Source organism: Melospiza melodia, chromosome 12, assembly GCF_035770615.1.
Source record: "Melospiza melodia melodia isolate bMelMel2 chromosome 12, bMelMel2.pri, whole genome shotgun sequence".
Classification (NCBI taxonomy): Eukaryota; Metazoa; Chordata; class Aves; order Passeriformes; family Passerellidae; genus Melospiza; species Melospiza melodia.
Genome location: NC_086205.1, coordinates 20,390,212 through 20,413,602, shown reverse-complemented (window position 1 = coordinate 20,413,602; position 23,391 = coordinate 20,390,212). Strand labels below are relative to the sequence as shown.

At 43.5% G+C, this 23,391-nt stretch overlaps 2 protein-coding genes and 3 non-coding genes across 5 annotated transcripts; 1 reads left to right on the top strand and 4 right to left on the bottom strand.

Moving 5' to 3' along the window:
- The first annotated feature begins 970 nt into the window (after positions 1–970).
- RFC4 (replication factor C subunit 4) lies at positions 971–13,103 on the top strand. The gene is made up of 10 exons (XM_063167210.1): positions 971–1,201; positions 1,775–1,853; positions 6,139–6,218; positions 7,374–7,493; positions 8,359–8,502; positions 8,793–8,913; positions 9,354–9,479; positions 11,056–11,136; positions 12,021–12,137; positions 12,886–13,103. The coding sequence occupies exons 1-10, from the start codon at positions 1,077–1,079 to the stop codon at positions 12,979–12,981; spliced, it is 1,089 nt and encodes a 362-aa protein (XP_063023280.1). The 5' UTR covers positions 971–1,076; the 3' UTR covers positions 12,982–13,103.
- Positions 13,104–13,938: 835 nt separating this feature from the next.
- Positions 13,939–20,838, bottom strand: EIF4A2 (eukaryotic translation initiation factor 4A2). The gene is made up of 11 exons (XM_063167209.1): positions 20,726–20,838; positions 19,853–19,898; positions 19,637–19,769; positions 19,240–19,379; positions 17,928–18,096; positions 17,629–17,738; positions 17,365–17,508; positions 16,851–16,988; positions 16,474–16,563; positions 16,156–16,235; positions 13,939–14,751 (listed from the first exon to the last, which is right to left on the bottom strand). Exons 1-11 carry the CDS (start codon positions 20,752–20,754, stop codon positions 14,607–14,609), a joined length of 1,224 nt encoding a protein of 407 aa, XP_063023279.1. The 5' UTR covers positions 20,755–20,838; the 3' UTR covers positions 13,939–14,606.
- On the bottom strand, positions 16,642–16,769 carry LOC134423997 (small nucleolar RNA SNORA63). The gene has a single exon (XR_010029290.1). It is a non-coding gene; the product is annotated as a small nucleolar RNA SNORA63 (small nucleolar RNA).
- Positions 17,132–17,312, bottom strand: LOC134424006 (small nucleolar RNA SNORA81). The gene has a single exon (XR_010029299.1). It is a non-coding gene; the product is annotated as a small nucleolar RNA SNORA81 (small nucleolar RNA).
- LOC134424008 (small nucleolar RNA SNORD2) lies at positions 19,456–19,526 on the bottom strand. Its single transcript, XR_010029301.1, has one exon. It is a non-coding gene; the product is annotated as a small nucleolar RNA SNORD2 (small nucleolar RNA).
- Positions 20,839–23,391: the final 2,553 nt, after the last annotated feature.

Genomic DNA, 23,391 nt, shown 5'->3' with positions numbered 1-23,391 from the left:
ATGCTGGGGGATCACTACTGCAGCTTCCCAGGCCACTCTGGCTGTGTCTCGTGCCCAGGAGTAGCCAAGGGAAAACACTAAAGCAGAACATCTGCAGCCACACAATACAATCCTGCTGGTAGCAGAAATACTTCCATTTTTCTACCCACAAAGCTGGTGTGTAATTGGAAGGATAAGCTACAGCCACCCAGCACATGGAAATGTGGGCGTTCATCACGACTGCCACATCTACCAGGATGTTTTCTCGTCATTTAAAGGGATCTGTCACATCAATCACACTCCTGAATTTACCTTTTCCCTGCTTAGCTGTGATGAATGTCATTAGAAATAATGGGCAAACACAAAGGATTGACTTTCCTTTCACTCCATCACCAATACCCCTAAACCTGCACACCTGGGGGAGCTGTTCGCACGGCAGCACCGAGGGCCGGAGCAGCTTTGAGCACCGCCGCCCATGAGGGAAATGTCTGTCCCAGGACAGGCCCTGGCCAGCTTCGGGCCCTCCTGGGTTTCATTTCACTTCATTCGGGGGCGCTTCCAGAGCCCCCAAAGGCGCCTCAGCCGTCAGGGGAAGGGAGCAGGCCCTGTCTCAGGAACCCAGCAGGCCCCACTGCACAGAGAGGTCCCTCCTCCCTTGCTCTTGTGCAGCGTTTGTTTTCTAGAGGGGTCTTTTTGTTCATTTCACGCTTGGGGGCCTTTGTGGGGAAGGACATTTGTGGGGAAGGACATTTGTGGGGAGGCACTCGGCATTTGTGGGGAGGCGCGTTCGTGAGGCGGCGCGCGCGCGGCCGCCCTGAGGCACCGCCCGCCCCTCGCCCTGCGCGCGCGCTGTCCCCCTCACCCCCCGCCCCTCAGGTACAGGAACGCGCGCAGCGTGACGTCAGCGCCCGCTCTCCGTCCGGCACGGCCGCGAGCTCTGTGATTGGCTGTCGGCGGGCGGAAGCGACCACGCCCCCTTGCGCGGGCGAGTTGGCGGGAAGGGCGGCGGGGCCTGAGGGGTCCCTGGGGTCTGTGGCTGACGGGACCGTGAGGGGCCCAGCACGGCCCGGCACAGCCCGGTACAGCCCGGTACAGCCATGCAGGCCTTCCTCAAGGGCCCCGCCTCTATCAGCACCAAGCCCGTCGCTGCCAAGGAAAAGAACGCGGCCGGGAGCAGCGGGGAGGGCAAGAGGACCAAACCTATCCCCTGGGTGGAGAAATAGTAAGGGATGCTCTGGGGCAGTGCGGGGCTGGCCGTGAGGGGGGAGCTTTGCTCTGGAGGATGTGGAGAGGTAGTTGGTGCATAGCAAAATGGGGTCGCAGGTGTGGGTGTCCCCACCAGGGAGAAAGCTTCACTTTCCCTGTTCTGGGGGAGCTCCAGGGCTGGGAGGTGCTGTAAGTGCCCTTTGTGGCTGCACTGAATGGGAAATCTTGGCCATGTCAAGCTGTGCTGTTTCATCGCTGTGTTTCGGTGCATGAATGCATTTAATGCTTTGGATTTCTGAGAAGCCTTTATCACAAAGTGGTAAAGTATTGCAGTTCTGCTTTTAAAAACATCTCAGACAGGTGTTTACAACAGAAAAAGACAAACAGCTCCGTGATGAATTGGATCGCTTCACTCATAGAGACCAGAGGCATTAGACTTCCTGTTGTGATTTTGATTTCAACTGCAAAATTCACTGTAATTCTTCAGTAATGGATGTAGTCAGAAGGGGAAATGTTGTTTTTTCTCCATTTCAGCTTTCCTATAAAACTTTGTTAGCTAATATATTTTATTTAATGTCCTTTTATTTAGTCGTCCCAAAAATGTGGATGAAGTTGCATTCCAGGATGAAGTTGTAGCTGTGCTGAAGAAGTCCCTGGAAGGTGCTGATGTGAGTGCAATGACAACATCTACCTAATCAGCATTTTTAAACAGACATTTATGTCACTGGTAACAAAAATTTCTCTTTTCCCACTCAGCAATGATAATTTTTGCAGTAGCACTTCATGAACAGGCTAAGTGACTTTCTTGTGGTATCCTGTTGTGATGTATGTGTAAAGCTTCTTATATTCCCAGTCCTCTGAACACTGTAGAATTGTAAGTTCCATGATGCAGTTTGGAATTTTTCTAGAAAAGCTCAAATAGTAAACTCCTTGTTAATAGTTTCAAACCTGGAAAAGCTTTTGTTGTCTCTACACTGCTACTCCACCAGTACTTGTGACATTCATGTTTAAGAAAGGAGGAGAAAGTTTTTCTTTCATAGACAAGTCTGAAATTACTCCTAAACATTTTTAGTGTTTCAGCTTCTGTGAAAGTGCTGAACTCTAACAATTTTGGCTAATGAGAGAAATTTAATTTATAAGTGCCAGATCTACTGCTTGGATAGTGATTCCCAAACTTTTTGTTAAAGTTTCCAAGTTTCTCTTTGGCTTTAAAAAGCTAAATGTGGCAGTTGCAGTGTTGGCTTATGTGTCCTAAGAGAGTACATGAGCAGAGCATTTGTAGTTGCATTTGTTTACTCTTGCATTTGCCTTTGGGTAAAAATGTAGTAAATATTTGGTATGTTTGATGGTTATTTCTTCCAAAGCAGCTGATGGGGCTGAAGGAAGAAATAAAGTATGTAGCCAAGAGATGGCTCTGCTTTTTTCCAAAGCTGAGCAATTCCTTCTTCTGTACATACTGAGACTTTTTTTCCTCCTCACCCAGGACAATCCCACTTGTACTTCAAAAGCTGTCTGTTTTCATGGGCTGCAGTTTTGGTTTGCTCTGGGTGATATGAGTCTGTTTATTTCTGAAAATAATAATTTAATCAAAGCTTGCAAACAGACACACCTTATTTGTTTGAGCATATGAAGCCAAAATCAAACAGGTACCACACAACTGCAAAAGATTTGTGCTTCTTTCTTTAGCTCCTTTCTCCACAATCAGTTTGCTTTGAGAATGCTCTTTAAATGTGACCTTGTCAGGTAATGTTGTACCCCAGAAATTGTGTTTCAGCAGCAGTGCTGCTGCATTGCAGTATTTATAGAGTTGAGGTAATTAGGAAGGAACTGTTAACAGCAAAGGAGAAATGAGCTGCTGCCACCTATTCTGTCTGGACATATCAGTTGTGTAACATTGCTTAGGTGATGGGTTGGGAAGTTCTATTTTCAGCAACAGTTATTTAAAGCCTTACAGCTTGTGGATCCAGCAGTGTTTCTTGGATTCTGAGCCTGGTGCACTTGTGTTGACTTTTGGCCTCCTGAGTTGAGAAGGCAAATTATAATTCCTCCTTATGGTTAGGGGCTCTGTATTTTGCCACAGCTACCCAAACTCAGCAAGGCATTTGAGAACAAAATCATGCAAGTACTTTAAAATACTTGTTTGTTTGTGTTTTTTTTTTAATTTAGACATTTTTATTAGTTTCTTGAAAGGACTCATTCTGTCAAACAGGCAGAAGTGTCATTGAACTCTGAGGTGGCTCATACTTCAGTAAATACACATTACTGCAGAGGTTCTTACTGAGTTTGGTGATCTGGTGAGATCAAAGAAACAGCTGTGACAATGCTGTGGGTGTGAGTAATGTGCTTTATTTAAACCACAGTGCTGGAAATGGAGACTCAGTCCTCTGTCAGTTGGCCTGTGTTTGTGGGCCTTGATTTGGGAGCTGCTCAATGGAGCAGCACTTGTAACTCCCATTAACTAATACAGGACTTGTAACTCCCTGTAGCCAACACATCTCCATCTGTAAGAGCACACATCATCCTCTTATAAACTGGGGACCAAGGGGCTTTGAACTGGAGAAATAGATTTCTGTCTGCCAGGAGTGTAGATTTGTTGGTTTCTTTTGTCAAAGAAACTGAAAATGTTCATGGTATTCTTTAGTTTTCATTTGCTTCATGATACCTTAATAACTGAAAAGAGAGTGTAGGATTATTATTGCAATTTCCATCTTCACTTGTACTGAAACTTCTGGAAGAGCAGCTCTGATTTGCACTATATGAGGTAGCTTTCCCATGAGCAGAGTGATGCCTGCAGGTATCCTGCTTACTCCTGGCAAGCGTGGAAAAATGGATAACCAGATCAGGTTGCAGTTTATTTAAAAATACTGCCACAGTTACATAAAGGATTAGGTTGTGCTTGGTGAAAAGTGGTGTAAATACTTCAGTGAGAAACCAGCATAAATGAGGTTGAAACAGAAACACTGGTGAAGTTGTGGTGTAATGAAATTAGGGAACATTCTAATTAAAACCTTTTACCTGCTCATGCTTTTTTTGAGGACAGTAGTGTGTGAATGAGCACAGAGACATGGAATTATGAATGCCCTCACAAACATCTGCCCTTGCAATGTGCCAGCCTAGCACAGAGATTGGTGAATTTTCAGCTGCCATTCAGTACACTCTCCATCTCTCTGGCTGTCACAAAAGAGGGGGATAACACTATTGTGGTATCTAAACTTGAAAAGGTGTTTGTTGGTAGGGGATGCTCTTTGCTTATTAGTGATTAGAGAAACAAGCAACAATTGATTGGCAGAAAGAGCAGGCAAAACTTGAAATTCATTTATTTACTAGAAATTGATTGAAAATTGAAATTCCTCTATCTCTACTTGTAGGTACATACACAGTTGACTGTGTGCACTGTCTTGTCTTGGTTGTTAAAACAGGATGTTTGTTACCAAATTTTCTCTATTTCATTTTCTGATTATGGGTTGTGTACTCCTGCATTCTTCTCTGTTCTTTGAATGGTTTTGGTTTTGCTGTTCCCATTCTGTCTGCATTACATCCTATATTCAGCATAGAATTCTCTAATCTAATTTTAGTTGACTCTTTAAAAATAGAATGCTTATTAGGGGCTAGAAAGCAAGTCAGACTGAGGGGTTTGGTTGGAGGGAACTTTTGGATCCTTGTTTTAAGAATGTAGAAGTAGAACATCCCCTATTGTGAAAGACAGCAGTTTTAAAGTGATAATTTATAAAAGTGATTGCTTGAAATAGTAATATAGAAAACTATCACTCCTGTGTCAGCTGGAAAGCTTCTTGATTTCAGCCAAAATTCAGTCATGGCTTATACAGATTTTGTTTATGCCAGCTTTGTTCTTTGTGTATTTATGGAGATCAGTCATATTCCCTCTCAGCTTTTGTTTTGCTGAGCTAACTAAATCAAACTCTTCAAAAAGTCACTTCTCATAAGATAGGCTTTTCACTCCTTTAATTACTTTTCCCAGTTTGGATTCATTATCCTTGTCTAAAGATGACTTGAACTGTGTGCAGCTCATTACCTGTTAGTATTAATAATTTACATCTGCATTAAAAGTGCACAGTTCAGACCACTATGTTACACAGGCTTATACTGCTCCTCTGACAGACAAAATCAGCCTATTATCAGTTTCATTCCACCTAATGAATTTCAGATATTTTGCAGGTAGTTTGCTATGCTCTCAAATTGAGAGATATTTTTGCTTTGTGCTGCTAAATGTTATCCTAAAATTATTGCTGCAGTCTTTGCTGTGCTGCTCTGATCTCCCTGTGTCAGCATATCTCCTTAATGCACTTGTATTTTTCATGCTGAGGTCATTAATTAAATTATTTTAAAGATCAGTTAACCTAATTTCTGTAAGAAATGCCCGTGGTCTCCTTTGCAAACGGCTGGGATGTGTGCAGGAGTTTGCCGGGGCCGTGCGGTGCCGGGAGTGGGTGGCGCTGTCCCCGTGGTGGCCCCGTGGCGGGGTCAGCGCTGCCCCTGCTCCCTGCAGGGCTCTTGGTGGCAGCACAGAGCCCTCAGCCTGGCTGGGCAGCTGAGAAAGCAAAGGATGGTTTCATCTGCACTGCTGCTAATGCCCAGGCTGTTTAAGGCCATCTTTGGATAAATTTGGGTATCACTGCAATCAGAACAGTAGGCTCTGTAGGTTTAGTGATCTCAGACATGCCCTGGAGTGTGTATATATAAAAATAAATATAGATTGGAATATCAGTTTGAATAGAACATGGGATGGTGCCACAAATAACACTTGTTCATACTGCACTATAAACAGCAACTGGTCGTCCTCCTTTAGAGACCAAAAGAGAAAGACTTGCCATTATTTACTGTGAGGAATAGACAGTTGTTGTTCTATTAGGTGCTCAGATTGTCAGCAGGTTTTCCTGTTAGTGGATATTTTTTTAATTTCCTTTTCTTACAAATGATGCCTTGCTATTTCAGCTTCCCAATCTGTTGTTCTATGGCCCACCTGGAACTGGAAAGACTTCCACTATTTTAGCAGCTGCTAGAGAACTGTTTGGGTAAGCTGGAATCAAGTTGCTTCGGTGTAATCAACTCTCACATGTCTCCTAATCATGTGGTGAAGTGCCTCTGGTCATAGCCTGCTCTTAGGTAGTTCCCAGCACTTTTTCAGGAATATCTTTGTATTCTAATTCAGCTCTAACTGAAATAAGATTTCTTTCTCATTTGTCCTGTCACAAGTCACCAATTCCTGCTGCCAGTATGGACTTCAGATTGGCAGCCATGGAACCCCCTAACAAAGACTATGGAAAGAATGTGGTTTGCATATGATTTACTAAACTTTGTAAAGGAATTCCAATTTTTATGGTTTATTTAGTAACTTGTTAGCTACACATAGATCTCAAAGTGCTTCATAAAATGTCTGACTTTTAATCTCTCTATTATGCACCATTGAATTGTGTCTGGAAAGTAGTGTTGTGACTCAGACTAAAATTCAGCATGTATACGTTCATTAACTCACTTGTAGCACTTGGGAGTTTTTGAGTAGCAAATTCAGTGATCTATAAGCAAAAGATGGATGAAAAGCTGGTTTGATGTTCTGATCAAATGTAATGCTGAATTTAATACCTCCCCCATCCCATTTGTCATTTTCAATCTTTGACTCACTGTTTTTTGAAGAGAACCACTTCTACTTTAGTAGGAGGAAGGCAACTCCACATTGTGAGTCCATTTTAATTCTCAGGATTTAAAATCCAGTGTATTAATTGTTGGTTTGTTTTTTTAAATGGAGTATAGTGCTGCAGGTGAATACTGCATATACTTTCTGGATATTTCATTCTGGTAGTACTGCTAGTGTATTGTGGCCTTTTACTTGTTATTTCACATTGCTCAGGGGCTGTGAGTAAAAAGGAATATAACATAGTGCTCTGAACATATGAGCCCAACTTCCTGCTTTTTTTTTTCTTCCTGGTTAACTGATATAATTTTATACTTCATTGTTTTCTGTAGCCCGGGAGGAGATTCTAAAAATATCTAATGGAAATTCATACTTAACATTTTATGATCTCAACTTGAGTGTCTTTTAACAATGTTATTTAGTAATGCTGATAAAAATAATCCCTGCCATTCCAAACAGCCAGAAGGGTTGTTGTTATATTTTATAACATATCATTACAGGGGTTAGCAGCTAACATGTTGCAATAAAAATTTTGCAGGGCTGATTTATTCCGGCAGAGAGTCCTTGAGCTGAATGCTTCTGATGAGCGTGGGATACAAGTGATCCGCGAGAAAGTGAAGGCTTTTGCTCAGCTGACGGCCTCTGGAAGCCGTTCAGAGTGAGTGCTGCATCAAACCCCTCCTGCTCAGGACAAAGCATGTGGTTGTTTTTGTTTCTATTATAAATGATGGCTCAGCAGTGCCCAGAAGTTGGCAAAACGCAGCGCTTTGGCTGAGCTTTTACTTCATGGAATTTCACATTGGGGGTTGGAGTACCCAGGAGGATTTTTACTGTTGCTGTTGTCATTGGAGGCAGACAGCAAAAACTCCACAAGGTCAAGACTTCTGGGTTTGGGCACATGTTGTTGCCTTTGCAGATTTGCAGATGTTGTCTGACTACCATAGAAAAAATTCTTTGGATAAATTGTGCCAGAAGTTACTTCCCTTGTCCTTCTAATCTGCAGGAATTTCTACAACATGGGTGTTGGTTTCTAAAAGGATTCTGCTGTTAGTTGATGGGAAGCTCAGTGCAGGTCAAGCCATGTGTATGGACTGTGGAAAGCAGCAGGAACAAACTGCATGCCAAGAGAGCCTGACTGATTCCAGAGCAGTATTGTGTACTGGAATCAGTCTGTGGAGTGTTCTTGGGAGTTTAGGGAATCAGGAAGTGTGTAAAAAGAGGCACATAAGGGGTCAAAAGAAGCAGCTTACAGTAAGAGTATGTATTTTAGAGGGCTTTTGCAGTATTCAAGTGTTGGTCTTTTTATGGTAACCTGCCTTTATTTAAAATATTAGTCTTTAATCTAAAAATCAATGAAATCTTTTAAAAAGATTGAACCTCTGAATCTGTTCTATTTTTCAAGGATACATGCTTAAGTAAAATATTACTTGCTATTTGCGGGGATTTTCCTGTGTATGTTTTTAATTTTTTTCCCTTTGTCTGTACATTTCCTGTTTGCTGAATAACAGATTTGTAATTTTCAGTGGTAAAATGTGTCCTCCTTTTAAAATTGTGATCCTGGATGAAGCAGACTCCATGACTTCAGCAGCCCAGGCAGCCTTAAGACGCACAATGGAAAAAGAATCTAAAACAACACGTTTCTGTCTTATTTGTAACTACATCAGCAGGTACACCTGGAATTGGTGCTTATTTGGATTTGCTGTCTGGTCTGTAGTCTCTTTTTTCTTTTTTTCCCTGCTTAAAAGTTGATATCTAATTTCATAGTTTTCAGTTAATAGAGATGTCACTATATGCATGCAAGCCTGAAACAATACTTAGATTTCACTTAATTTTTACAATGTTGCAGTTTTAGAGTTATTTAAACCTTAAGGTTTAAAAAACCTTTTCTGCCTTTGTTAGCTTTGTCTGTGAGAACTTGACCCACACATTCTTTACCCCTGTCCTTCCTTTCTTTCAGAATAATTGAACCTTTAACGTCTCGATGCTCCAAATTCCGCTTCAAGCCTTTGTCTGACAGCATCCAACAGCAGAGGCTGTTGGATGTTTCTGAGAAGGAACATGTGAAAATCAGTAATGAGGTAACTTTGTGGTTCCCATGTAATTTTACTGCTTAATCCAGTGCATAATTGCATGGCAGCAAAAGAGGCCAAGTCAGCATACTTTTCCAGGCTGCTCAGTTGTATGAAATAAAATATATAAACTCATTTATTCTCCTTCCATCGATGAGATGAATTTTAAGTCGTCCTAAAACCAAAGAAATATCCACCAGAGAAAACTGGTACCAAACTGTAGGGCTTTTTTTTTCTCTGCTGAGTGTACTGGCAGAGAACTGTGCTTCTTTCTCAAACTGCCAGCACACATTTGTGTTAGTAGAGAGGTTGTTTTGTAACTTGTGTATTGTGCTTGGCTCAGACAATCTGCTTTATGCACTACTTGGTGTTTTAAAGTAACTGCTGAAAAAGTGTATTAGATTTTAATTAACAGTGAACACTTAGCATTTTCTGACATCGTTTTTCAGGCAGTGTCATACCTGGTTAAAGTGTCAGAAGGGGACTTGAGAAAAGCAATAACTTTTCTTCAAAGTGCCACTCGCCTAATGGGTGGGAAGGAGATCACAGAGAAGATAATCACTGAAATTGCTGGGGTAAGCTGTGCCTTACATTTTCTCCTGGAATTACTCTGAAAAGCATTTTTCCTATCTCTATCTGCCATTGCTCAAAGTTTGGTTAAAAAATAGTTTTATACTCACTAGTACTGCAGCGTGGTAATGATGCACTATCTACCAGAATTGTAAAGACTGCCTGATTCTGTACACTTAATACATAGCAGGTTTCTAGCAACTTCTGTAAATCATGGAAACCTGTAAAACAGTCTTATAATTCAAAGTGAAGTTGAAATAATCTGCTCATAAATGCAAACTGTGGGTTGGTTTTTTTTGTGGGAGAGTAGATTAGAACATTTTTGGTGCTTTTCTGTACGTGTGTGTAGAAGTAGAGATCATTGCAATATTGGTTTGGAAGCACCACAGGGAAATGACTTTCAGTAGCAGCTCATTTTCACCTTAATGTTCACAGTGACAGTGACAAGGATCTGTGTGGCTCCTGCTTTTTAATGAAACAGCAGTGGTTTGTTCTAGAATGACTTGGGTAATACTGAGAGGCACAGGAGAAACCTGAGAGAAAATGCATTTAATAAAACTTGTGTGAAGGTGTTCCTATAGCAACAAAACACCCCTGAAGAAGGAGAAGTGAGATTAGGAGCTGAAAAATAGATGGGCTTTAATGATGGACACACTTCCCATGAGGGTGCTGCCATCATAGCTCATTGTAGGGGTTGGGAGGTTCTGACTTTGATGAAACCAGAGGCAATTGCTGCTGTGCAGAGTTTACAGAACAATTTTAAACAATTTTCACAGTGAAGTCACTGTTCAGTTTTGTGCGTCTGTAAACCAGCTAGTATCTATCTGAATAGATATCAGACATCTGAAACCTGGCAGAAATTGACTGTAGTGGTTGGAAAGAGAAGAATGACATTCCATTATTGAATGAATAATGCTCATTTAAAGCAAGGGAACCCAACTTTACACCTCCATAAAAACTTGAAGTTCTTGGTCATTCACAACTTCTGGGACCCTGGAGTGACCTTAGGACAAAAGCTTCATAAAGAAGCTTTGAAACCAAACTGTCCAGGCACTCAACTGACAGGAATGACAATGAGTGAAGGGGGAAAGGGGCAGCTCTTCTCTGCACAGAGTGACATAATGGCATCTGTCAACTTTTTTCCTTCTGATTTATTGTCTAGTCTTGTTGCATTGGGCATTTTTAGAATGCTATTGGTTTGTCGCTGGAAATAAAATCTATTTGCTGTGTTGTTTAGGTGTAGAATGGTACAGAAAGCATTGGCTGATCTAACTGTTGAACAATGCCCTCCTCTTAGTCAGTGTCCTGAATAACTAGTTGGATTTAGGAAGGTGACTTTGACAGTCTATTGTCATGATATGGTTTTTGTTTTAATATCTCCAGTAAAGGAAAAATATCACAGCCTAGTTTTCACTTTTAAAGTTTATTTAGTCTGTCCCATATACTTGCTAGAAGTGGATGGGTGTGTAGAGGAATGAAATCCTGAAATGCCTTCTGCCATGAACACTTTGTTATTGTAAGCATCAACACCAATTTTAAGTTTACCAAGTTGAAATTAAGAAATGTCACTTCTTGTTACAGGTAATCCCTAAAGAAACAATTGATGAGCTGCTCTTGGGCTGCCAGAGTGGTTCCTTTGAGAAACTGGAAGCACTGGCAAAGGTAGAGTTCTCTTAGTGCTTAGCCTGGCTATTTCTCTCAGTCAAGGCCCTGTGAATCCTTTGTTCCCAGGCTGTGGCTGAGGAGCATTTGGCCTCAGTCAGTTTGGATGCACATTTGGGAAGTGTCTTTTACCAGTCAGGACTCCCAGTCTTTCCCTTCTGAGGAAGAGCTGTCAAAGTTGCAAATAAATTTCCCTACCAATGTGACTCTGGTTTTCTCCTGGGTTAAACTGATGTAGATCTGTTCAGCTGAACAGAAAAATAAGGTTGCACCAATGATGTTTCTATTTTCATAAACTTCTCTCTTCCCAAATAGCTTCACTGACCATTGTTCTCAATACTTGACATTTTTGTAACTGGGCACTACTTATTTTTTTTTTAAGCTGTCTCTAGTTGCCATGGGATTAATTTTATTAAAAAAAGCTTTGGCCTTACAGATCTCTCAATTCCTGAGACTAGCAATGACCAGATGAAGAAAATAAATCCTAAGTAGTTGGCCCTTTAAAATGTGAAGGCTGTGGAACTGCCATCTGAGGCTGTGGATGCCAAGCTCTCCTAATTTTAGAATAGGATTGGACAGGTTCAGTGGAGGTTGTTAAATGCTTTAAATGTCTCATAAAATTTCTGAGATGTAAATTGTCAGAAGCTGGAAGAGCTGTTGGACAGAACTGCTGCTCTGTGCCTGCCTTGCTCGTGCAGCCTGTCCCTGCTGGGCTGGGTGCAGGGCAGGGCTGTGCACAGGCCACTGAATCCTCTACAATGTACAGGTTCCACACTAAATTGCAGTGCAGTCTCTCAGTTCAGACAGAATTTTTCAAGATTATCTTTCCAGTTTATGGTGTTTCTGCTGCTGAATTACTGCCATTTTCCTCTCTCCCTGTGCAGAATCTCATCAATGAGGGGTTTGCTGTTGCTCAGCTTGTAACCCAGCTGCATGACACCATTGTGGAGAGTGAGGATTACAGCGACAAACAGAAATCTGCCATAGTTGAGAAACTTGCTGTAAGTCTAACTTGAGTTAAAAAAACCAAAACTCATTAATCTCTACAGATTGATTTTTGTTTGCACAGTCTCTCCCAAGAAGTACATGGTGATTTTTTTTTGTTCTGAATGTTTCTTGGTAGAATGTAAACTTCTGTCCTGAGAAATTTCATGAGAAGGAGTTGAAATATATTTAAGTGAATTTTTATCCATATTATGTTATTCTAGTGAATTCAGTCGAGAGATTTGTGGGTTTGGTTGTTTTGAGGTTCTTTAATATAATGTAGAAGGGAAAATTAAGATGAGAATAAGTCAGACAAGTCAGCACTTAAAAAAAAACTTAGGAGCTGCAAAATGCAAGTTTTTGTTCTGGTGAATGAAATATGCCTTTCCAAAAAAGAGAAGATTAATTAACTTGCTCCACTTTTGATGAAGAAGGAAAGGCAGCTGTGGTGGAGGTTTTGCCTGAGTGACTGCAGCCAGGCAGGTGCTGTGGATGCCCTGCAGTGATGCTCCTGGCAGGGGCTGGCAGGACCAGTGCCACACCCCTTTGTGTGTGGAGCTTTCACTGGTGGCCTCCTCTAGGAGATGGGATGGGGGCTGAGAGCTCAGGGCTCCCAGTCCAGCTGGAGGGGGATGTGATGTGGAGAAATCTGTGCAGAGTAAGACAACAGCTGGCAAACTTCTTGTTCTCCACTGTACCCCAAGACACAGCTGCCTTGAGCATGGCCATTTTCAGAGGGTTTTCCCTTCTCTGTTCCCTCTGCAGGAAGTGGACAAATGCCTGGCAGACGGTGCTGATGAATTCTTGCAGCTGATGAGTCTCTGTGCCCTTGTGATGCAGCAGCTCACACAGAACGTCTGACTCCTCCTGCACCCTTTGTTCAGGGGTGGCTGGGGCTCTCAGAGCAGGGACCTGTGTACTTTTGTACTTTTTTGGGTGGTTTTTTTGCAATAAAAGGACTGCACTGCAGTTGAAAAACCTGAGGCTGGAGTATTTAATTCAATTTTTTTACACTGGTAAAGAGCACAGGGGTGTGTAATGCTCCTAGTGTGCAGTTCCTTGTTGTGCACTTACACATGCAAGCAAATTATCAGAAGTGAGCATATCCACACCAAAGTCTTCATCAGCTGCAAGCAGAGACACAAAGATTAGTCCTTGTAGCCTACATTGGCTTCGTAAAATGATCACATCCTGTAGGACACAGCTTCAGGCTGAACACAGCCCCTGCCTCCACCATCTTGTATCTGTCTGATGATCCTTTAGGATTAAACATAGCAAAAATCACTTTACTAGCCAACATATTGCAAGTTTTATTCCATTCAAGCTCTCAAAAAAAAGGTACAGCAAAGGGTAGGTCATGTTCTGAAGGTGTCACAGGATTCCCTGTCATCTCACTGTTCTTGCTCACAAGCCATTTTAAAGCTGTGACCTGGATGAGGATCTTAGGGAACACTTTCAGAGGTGCTGTTTTGACCACCTGTCCCTCCTTCCTGAATGGCTTGGGAAAAAAAAATACCCTTGGACAGGCATGAAGCATTAATGATGCAGTACAGAGCTTCTGCATCAAGCCAGCACCAATTATTAAGTGAGCCATTTTCTACTCTGATGAAAGGGTGTTTCAGTTTTTAAGGACACAGGTGCAGCATGCCAGAACCACACTAGCACGTGGGACTCCAGAAGAACCACCCCTGCAATTAATGACACAGTACAGGAGCTGTGGGCACAAGGCTGCAGCAGCTGCCACCTTCAGCTCCCACCCTGAGACAGTGCAGTCTCTGCTGTCACCCTCCCCTCAACCCAAGAAGCAATTATTTACAATTTAAGTGAATATAGAAGTATTTTATTGAACATTCAAACTTCATTAAGACATGTGCAATATGGCAAATTTTACTGGGTTTAACCCTAACTAAGACAATAGTATGATTGCTTGCTTGCTGGGGCTTAGCAACAGGGTCCAGATCACACTTACCACTAATTAAATACTTTATTGAATAAATACATATGAAACAAAAATGCATTTTAATGCTCTTATAAAAGTTTAGAGATTTTGAAAGGCCTTTCCAATTTAATCTGAGGTGTAAGTACATACAATAAAGGAAGGTAGGCTAGTTTAACATAATTGGCTGACTTTATACAGCACTTATATCTTTTAGTCCATAAGTAAATTATTAAATGATAAAGAACATCTAATACAACCACTTCTATGGAACTAGGAAATAAATTTCTAATAAAGAAAAAATTTACAGACCCCATGACTTTCCACCCAACCCCAACAGTCTAACCCTAAAGTGGACAAAGCCAATGGCCTTCCCCACAAGAGCTCACGACAGAAAGTCGCTTCTCTTATCAAAAATCTGTATTTCTGATCCGTAATGAGCATTGAGACAAGATTCAATATATCCCCAAAGAAAGAAGCACAATGCGCGTTGTGAATCGCCTATTCAGCAACAGCGAGCACTGGATTCACAACCACCTCATCCCGGGGATTAAATGAGATCAGCCACATTCATCGGCATCTCCTCCACTGTAGTATTGTAGAAAGTCTCAATGTCTCGCAGGATCCTCTTGTCCTCTTCAGTGACAAAATTGATAGCCACACCTTTTCTGCCAAAACGGCCACCCCGGCCAATTCTGCACAAAAAGAAAACACATTTACACTCGAGTTAACCTCACCCATCTGCTTTACATGTGTGCAAGATCCATTCTTCACTGCTGCTCTCATCTGCCACTGGCCAGCCTATGCTGCCACCCAAGTCACATCTGGTCAGGAAAACCAGCAGCTGGTGCCAGCAGCACAGCAGGTCCATTCCGTGGCAGGCAGCAGGGCACACATGGTTACTCGTTGGCTGCAAAGTAAGATCTTCATTTAATGCTTGGTGCTGTGTTCTGAAGTCCTGGGTCAGTCTCTCTGTTCAACTATGCACCCACCCCTCATGCATTCACTCCCAGCACAGAGCACACACTGTTGTTTAACAATCAGACTGTTACCAAGTTAATCCAGTAACATGGAACAGCACACTTAATTTCAGAATTTCAATTCAACCTGTTTCCAGTGGGAAAACTTAGGATTTGTTGGTTTCCTTTAGAGAGCAAATCCAAGCTCAAGATTTGTGTTGAAGCCCACATCAGTCACTGACACATCAGTGCATGCGGTTTAGTTACACCCACCGTGAGCTCCACCTTCCTACAGACTGCACAATAGAGCACCTTGCCAGCAGGAGCTAAATTCACAGAAAGGGCTCACAGAACTTAGGGGATAATCATGACAAAATAAATAAATAAATACCAACTCGCTCTTTATTCAAACTGTGCCGCTTACGAATCCACGTCCTAAATTACGTCAACGTCGTTTCTGAGCACCATCTTGTGTCATCAACTGCTGCTATCGACTCCTGTATTTTTTTACATCAAGTAACAAAGCACAGTTTACTTAATTTAGGGACAGTCACTAGAAGCAGTTAACTAAACCTAGGGAGACAAACTGGAATTGCTGCCAGAAGACACCACAGAGAAGAATCCCGCTAAGGAGCCACCAACAGCAAACATGGCACACACAACATGGACACAGCTGAACCTCCACAAGCAAAGGCAGCCCTACAAGCTAGAAGTAAGGTTTGTCTTGTCACTGAGCAGCAGCAACTCTCCACATCAGCCAGAACCCAGACCAAGCTGACCCTGCTGTCAAGATGCTGCACCACTAACAGTGTCACACTAATATGTCACAGCCTACATGACAAGGGGCAAATCAGTTGCTGGCATTTTCCCCACAACTCCAAGGTTCATCACTTATCACTGAACCTATTATCTTTTAAGTTTTCCCACTGCTTCAAGTGTTAAAAAGTTCTGCTCCTCCCTTGTTTGAGAACCACTGCTGTGCAAGGCAGGGCTTTTAGAAAGCCAATCCACAAGTGGCTGCATTCCCTGCTAGCTCTGAGAAGTTCATGCATGGATGCTAACAGCTCTGGTTTAGGGAGGAGGGTGTGTGCCAATGCCCATCCAGCACAGCACAGGGACACGGGGGCAGAGCCAACTGACCTGTGAATGTAATTCTCACGATTGGTCGGCAGGTCGTAATTGATAACCAGGGACACTTGCTGCACATCAATGCCACGAGCCTGCAAAGCAACACCAAGTCTTTAATGCATGTTAGGGGCTATTTTCAAATTTATTCATCTCAGGCTTTTGTCAACCACATCATTAGTTATGAACTACAACTGTGTAGTCCATAGTGGAGCATGGTCTTTGCTGTTCCAAAAAGCTCCCAGCAGTTCAGGTTACAAAAACCATCACTCAATTATGAAGCTTTTGGGACAAGGCTGTAACAGAACATATTCTATGAAAGACAGTGCTCACCAGCAAGTCAGTAGTGATCAGGACACGGCTGGACCCTGATCTAAACTCTCTCATGATAACATCCCGTTCCTTCTGGTCCATGTCACCATGCTGGGGAGTTAAAACAAAAAGCTGCAATTAGTACAGTTTCAATGGTCCAAACCAGAATATTCTTCAAAGAACAAAGCCCTGTATGAATCCCAGCGTCCCTACCTGCTGTGGGAACGAAGCAGGTAGGGATAGAAAGGAAACAGTTTACTTTAAGCAGGGGGAACGATAATACAGCACTGCACAGCTATATTATAACTTTCCTGCTTCTTACTGATATCCCCTCCTCACCAGTTCTTCTCCAGTAAATACACAGCATTTCAGAAGTGATTTGAAGTAGCAATTCTTACCAGAGCTGAGACCGTGAAGTCCCTGGCATGCATTTTCTCCGTAAGCCAGTCTACTTTTCTCCTTGTATTCAGGAAAATAACAGCCTGTGTAATGGTCAGTGTCTCATACAAATCACAGAGAGTATCCAGCTTCCATTCCTGAGCAGAACAAAGATCATCAGGAAACATCATGACACAGGTTCAGTACATAACACAAATTCGAAGCAAGCAACAGAACTCCAATACAACAATCAATTAAGCCTGCTTTGGCACACAACTACATTCAACTAAGTTTTTGCGTCAATTGTTGCACCAAATCTTCAGACACAGGACACTGGACATTAAGAAAGAGGTCCACCCTAGTCCTTTTGGATCTAGTGCATAGTTTCTCTTCTTCTTGTATTTACTCTACTAGCATTATTGCAGAAACTAAAGCTCAGCCTTGGTTTCCGCAATTTTAGCACAGTGCTTTAACAAGAAGGTAAGAGAATCTAATCTAACTCCTCCTGCCAGAGCGAGTACAACCAGTACCAACCTCTCTCTCAACATTAATGTAGAACTGCTTGATACCCTCCAGAGTCAGCTCTTCCTTCTTCACCAAAATACGGATGGGATCTCTCATGAACTTTTTGGTCACTTCCAAAACATCCATTGGCATTGTAGCTGACAGCAGCACAACCTAAAATACGTTACTCTATGTTAGCACACACCCCGTAGTTTTCATTTGTGCAATTCAGTTCTCAGCCACACCATAACCCAAAGCTGCACGCATCACTTCACCATGTCAAAGCTTTTTTACCTGGATGTTTGTACTTAGTTTTTGAAAGATCTCATAAATTTGATCCTTAAATCCACGGCTCAACATTTCATCAGCTTCATCCAGAACAAACATTTTGATCCATTTTGGTGCTGTTGGAAAAAGAGACGCGTCCCATGAAGTTTCACAAATACACAATCCTTAAAGAACATCGTGCTTCTGTACTACTAAGCTTTCCAGCACAACTCTCCACAGTGACAACAGGTACACTAAAGCTCTTAGTGGCTATGAGGCTTTCCCTGGAGATTGATCAGCAAGGGCACAATGAGGTTCATACTCACACAGATAGCGCCTGTTCAACATATCAAACACACGCCCTGGAGTTCCCACCACGATGTGAGGAGCCTCAGCCTGCAGCTTCTGCATCTCATTGCGCACATTTGTGCCACCAATGCAAGCGTGGCATGTTGCTCCCATGTAGTCTCCAAGGGCCAGGATTACCTTCTGAATCTAAAATAGAACCTTCCATTAGCAGCTTGTAGGACAAGAAAGCTTAAGCCCCATTGTCACTGGCTTTTATGGACTTTGGAACACAAGACACCAAATAAGGACTATGGAGCACTCGAACTGAGAGCTGCTAAAAAAACCTGCCCAACTCGACATAACTCAAGTTGCTAACTAGAAGCCAGAGGAACAGTTAAGTTACCTTTTTTTTTACTGGCTGAACTTGCTGATGGAGTGACTGCCATGAGACAACTAAGCTGAGAGCAGGGCCACCAGAAGTGAGCTCAAGCTCTCAGGTGGTGCTCAGGCCTGCACGTAAAGCGCTTGGACACTCTCCAGTGAACTCTCTCCAATGGCACCACTACCAGCCAGATTTCAAAACAAATCTCACCTTAACAGCTTTAGAGTAGAACAAAGGCTTAACATTCTGATAAAGGCCCTTACTCCACTTATTTTGTTTTCTGTCTGATTTAGTATGTTTAGCTTTACCTTGAAGAATTGTCACATTGCACTGGCATTTCAGTACAGTATAGTTGAAAATGACACTAAGCTTTCTACTTCAGAGTTGGTTTAACACTGTACTTCAAGACCCTTCATTACTGACAGTTAATCCAAATATTCAAGTATTCTGAAAGTTATTACCACACACCCACTTAGCATAACAGAATACCAAGCCTTGAAGGTGGAAGACATGCAATTATAATGTCAGGAAAACATACAAAGAAACAAAACCATTTAAGTAACCAAATGTGCACTGCAGTTTTCATGTTGCACAACTGCATTGAAGTTTAAACAGCTTCCCAGCAAGTGTATTTTTTGTTTCCACTCAGAACGCTGTGCTTTAGTAATTGAGTTTTTCTGCTGAAGATGCTCCCTCCACTTAACACACAGCACAGCAGCTGCCTGCCTCCTGCACCCCTGCCCCAGCACACCCTCCTTGTTTTTTAACTCAGCTCTTCAAGGAGGCAGAGGACTTCTGGGACAGAAGGCAGCTTGTATCCCCCATTATTGGGCACAAAAAGGGTTCTGAATGGATATTCATTGCAGCCCCTCAAGAAGTCGGGTAATGTTGTCTCACAGTTGTGAAACCTGAAACCTATGCAACACACAAAGTTTTTTTGTTGTTTTTTTAAACTACACTATCAATACCTGTTGAGCCAGTTCTCTGGTAGGGGCCAATACTAGTGCCTGGGACTCCTTGAGATCAATCTCCAACTGCTGCAGGATGGAAATAGCAAATGTGGCTGTCTTGCCAGTACCTGACTGAGCTTGAGCAATCACATCATACCCTAAAAAAAGTAGGATACACATTTACTGCTCCCACACGGGTCAATCACATTAGTTTTACTTAATTCCCCTTGAAGTAAGTGATCAGTACTAAAGAAGTCTCTCCATTTCAGGTCAGTCCCGAAAGATGGTGTACCATCATATCACTTGTTCAATGAAGATTGAAATTAGTTATTACTGCACACTAATGAAACAATGTATGCATTTCACAATGCTTTCTTAATTATCTGATGTTGGTATTAATGAATCTACTGCATACCTTTGATGCATGGAATAATAGCTCTCTGCTGAATAGCTGAAGGCTTCTCAAAACCATACGCATAAATGCCCCTTAGAAGGGATTCTTTTAAATTCATATCATCGAAATTGTCAACAATCTCATTCCAATTGCTCTGTAACAAAGAATAAAAAAAAATAAATCCAATACCCCTGTCCACCAGCGATTAAATTCTCAGGTCACTTCGTAAGTGCTCACCTCGATGACACCATCGGGCTCCATTCCCTCTGGGCCGCCATGGTCTCTGCCATTAAAGAGAACACGTTGTTAGCACAGGAGCCACCACCACGCAACAGCGAGCTGACGTGTCGGCTAAGACAGCGGCGGGAGCCGTGACAGATCATTCCAGCAGGTGCTCTGAGCTGCTGCCAATGGCCAGACTCGTGTCCCGAAGCCGGTGCCACCTCCCGGGGCCGCGGCCATGGGCGCACCGAGCGCGCGCTCCCGCGGCGGCGCGGGGGGAAGGGGGGGGCGGGCGCGCTCCCGGCGCTGCAGCGGATCCCCCCGCCCCGCCCCGCCGGGAACTCTCGCGAGAGCTCCACCCCTGGGATTGCGCAAACCGGGCGCTGCGGGCGGACGGCGCCGGGCGATCGCCCGGGGGGGGCCTCCCCCTCCCCCCGCCAAAAAAAAATATAATGGTCTCGCGCTCAGCGCGGCCCGAAAACCCGGGGCGAAGCAATGGCGAGAGGGAGAACAGAATGTCGAGGAAAAAACAGTCCACAGAAAGACATTTAAATATTAAAGCTACAACACAGCCGTACACGAAATAATTTCGAAAAAGTCCTTTCTAGGACTGACTTGATTGCTAAGAAAGCCAGTAACGTAAATCGAGCCCCGAGGTCTAGAGCTAAAACCGTTTGTGAACCGCGAGCAAGGGGAGCGCAGGGACAGAAACGTCTAGAACGGGAGGGGCCAGGGCGCAGGGCTGATTGAGCACAGCGCCCTGCCTCCTTCAGGGCCCCCCGGCTCCCACCCCCTCCACCCTCTTTCGACTTTTTCCTCTCTCCTTGGCCGCCCCCGCATAACCCACGAAGCCCCCGAACCTGGAAAGAGCCCAGGCCCCCGCCATACCTGCTATAATCCGCGGAGCCCCCTGACATGTTCCGAACACCAGCTCTGTCCTCAACTGAAAAGGCAAGCCCTCCGCGGCGCCCGCCTTATATACCCGCCCTGCTGCCGGACTCGTTGCGCTCTGCTCTGCGCATGGATATTCACCTTACACCACGCGCAAAAAAGCAAGAATCCCTCCAGTTTAAGCCCTGTATCCCAAGAGATTCCCGTCACGCGACTTTTTCAGTTAATCCAAAGTTGCGTATGAACCTCTGGGGTCTAAGAGGCTACGTGGAACATAGAACTACTTTTTCTGTCGGATCGCGGAAGGATATTGCACCATTGAGTGCGTCACAGCGCCCCACTCCTTCCTCCCTCTGCCTCCCCTTCCCCCCCGCGTGCACGGGGTTTCCCGTCCGGTCCCTGCTGCAGCGCGGGGCGGGAGGGGGAATGGCGGCGCCGCTTGGCCGGGCTGAGGGCCCAGCGAGCGGCCCTGCGGCAGCGGCGGCATAGCGGTCCCTCTTCCTGGTGGCATTTTGCCTACCGTGTTGGTTGTTTTTAAAGCCCCGGAGTCGGGGGGGTGACAGGAGAGAGAAAGAGGCTTCCTCGGGCGGGGGCTGGCGGTCGCGCATCCGCCCCATCCTCACACAGAAATGGCTCCCGCCTCCTCCTCCTCCCTGGCAGGCGGAACACACCCCGGGCTCTCCCCCTGCTCTCCCTCACCCGGGGCAGCGCCGGTCATGAGGGGGCAGCGCTGGGAGCTCCGGGAGAGGCCCTGAGGCAGGGGGCCGATGGAGGCGCCTCTGAGGCCTCCTCGGCCCCTCGGGCCGGGCTCACACCCAGTGCAGGGCCCGGGGCTGAATCCCCAGACTTGTCCCTGGCGCTGAGGGTGGATCATTCCTGAAGGGGATGCGGGAGTATTTGGAGGACGCAGGTTAGGTGGTCCTCGGCGTGCTGCCGAAAGCACGGTGCTGTGATGGGCTGCAGATCGCAGTACACGAAAAAACCTGGCAGGAATGATTTAAAGGTTAGTGCAGTCCAAAATAAAACACTGAGAACTGTTACTGTGCAAACCGATTGCATGATCATGCCCAGCGCTTTCTTCTGTGGCAGAAAAAATATCCATCATTTTAATGCTCATATCAGGTTTCACAATAATCTAATCTATTAATCAGTATTTCTTATGGTGGCAAGTAATATCAATTATAAGTGATAATTTTGTGCCACCTTTGTATGGTTTATGTGTATCACTTTGCAGTCTGTTTCCATAGTGATTATATATGAAGAAATGGAGGCAGTGCTTGAAAAACTCAACCCTTTACTTGTCTAGAATATTGTAAATTGTCTAGAACCATCTAGAATATCCATAAAAGGAACCTCTCAAAGACTGAATATACCTTAAATCTTCCTATGGTAGCATCTGCTGGGGCAATATTATCTGTAAGAAATATTACAACCTACCACTATCCCAGCAAAATTATATAAATGCAGCTCCACTGTCAGCCTATCCTAATGCTCTCAAGTTCTTTCTGTCCACCCCTGCTGGGTAGAAAATATTGAGGATATTCCTTGTTTGCAGTTCAGCTAGACACACAACAATAGCTAGAGGCCTTTTAAATGAATGATGCCAGTTTGTGTGGACTATTAACCTCTGGTTGAAAAACAAACAGGATGGACTGAAGAAAGAATGTGAACAGTTTTGGGCTAGCACAGTTGGATTTCCCACTGCATTAAAAGTGGTTTGAGTCTAAATGGAGAAATAACACTATTGAATATTTGTTAAGGATCTTGAATATTTATCAGAAAAATTGTTGAATTTAGATGAATATTTTTATTCGAGCACTGCATATAAGTCTTGGTAGATTTGCAGATCTGAGAGGAAAAGATTTCCAGACGTGGGAATTTCAGGAAGGTAAGCCATCATTCTTCCCAGACCTGGAATGGCATCTCAGAAACAAGTATCTGCTTTAACTTTTCCAGTAAAGAAATCAGTGTCATTTCAGATTACCCAGGTATTCAGATCACTTTGAGTGCTCAGATTTGATTACAGTTGTCTAGTAACAAGGCTTTCCTGGCATTCTTGAAGGAGAAATTGTTCTCATTGCTCTAGCTTGCAGCAAATCTTGTTTTACAACACTTGCTCAAACTTCATCCTACTAAAAAAAAAAAAACTCAAAAAATTTTAAAATTATCTTCAATCAAGAAGGACGATTTTAAAAGTTGGTATTGTAATTTATTGGCTAAAATAGTGGGAGGTCTCTTGATTAAATGCCAAGATTTCTTGGCATGAGGCAACTACAGAGCCAAACATGTCCCCCTGAGCTCCTGATCGCTGGCCTTTATCGAGGAGCTTAAAATATCCCTGTGTCTGAGGATTTTGTTCATTTCTGATTCACCTGATGCTTAAATTCAAAGTAAAGCCTGTGAGCAGGTTGGTTTCTGCTGTCACGTGGTCGTGGCAGAGTTTGGCAGAATTTAATAAATTATTTGGTTGTGTTATTTGCTCTGGTTCATGGCTGTTTTAGTGCAGTGACACTCCTCAGTCCAGTGGCTCCTTGGCAGATGCTCTGTTTGCCTCACGTGTGTATGACTGGAACAATGAAATTATGATTTAAGAAACAAATCATCAGTTCCCACGTGAAAGGCATTTATTATATGGATGTTGCACATCCATATGGTGTATTAAG

Coding starts and splice junctions, on each gene's coding strand:
- RFC4 (XM_063167210.1), top strand. CDS start 1,077: ATGCAGGCCTTCCTCAAGGGCCCCGCCTCTATCAGCACCAAGCCCGTC. Junction 9,480..11,055: donor TAATCACTGAAATTGCTGGG/GTAAGCTGTGCC, acceptor TTCTTGTTACAG/GTAATCCCTAAAGAAACAAT. Junction 11,137..12,020: donor AACTGGAAGCACTGGCAAAG/GTAGAGTTCTCT, acceptor CTCCCTGTGCAG/AATCTCATCAATGAGGGGTT.
- EIF4A2 (XM_063167209.1), bottom strand. CDS start 20,754: ATGTCAGGGGGCTCCGCGGATTATAGCAG. Junction 19,770..19,852: donor AGCCCGATGGTGTCATCGAG/GTGAGCACTTAC, acceptor TCTTTGTTACAG/AGCAATTGGAATGAGATTGT. Junction 19,380..19,636: donor TATTATTCCATGCATCAAAG/GTATGCAGTAGA, acceptor TACTTTTTTTAG/GGTATGATGTGATTGCTCAA.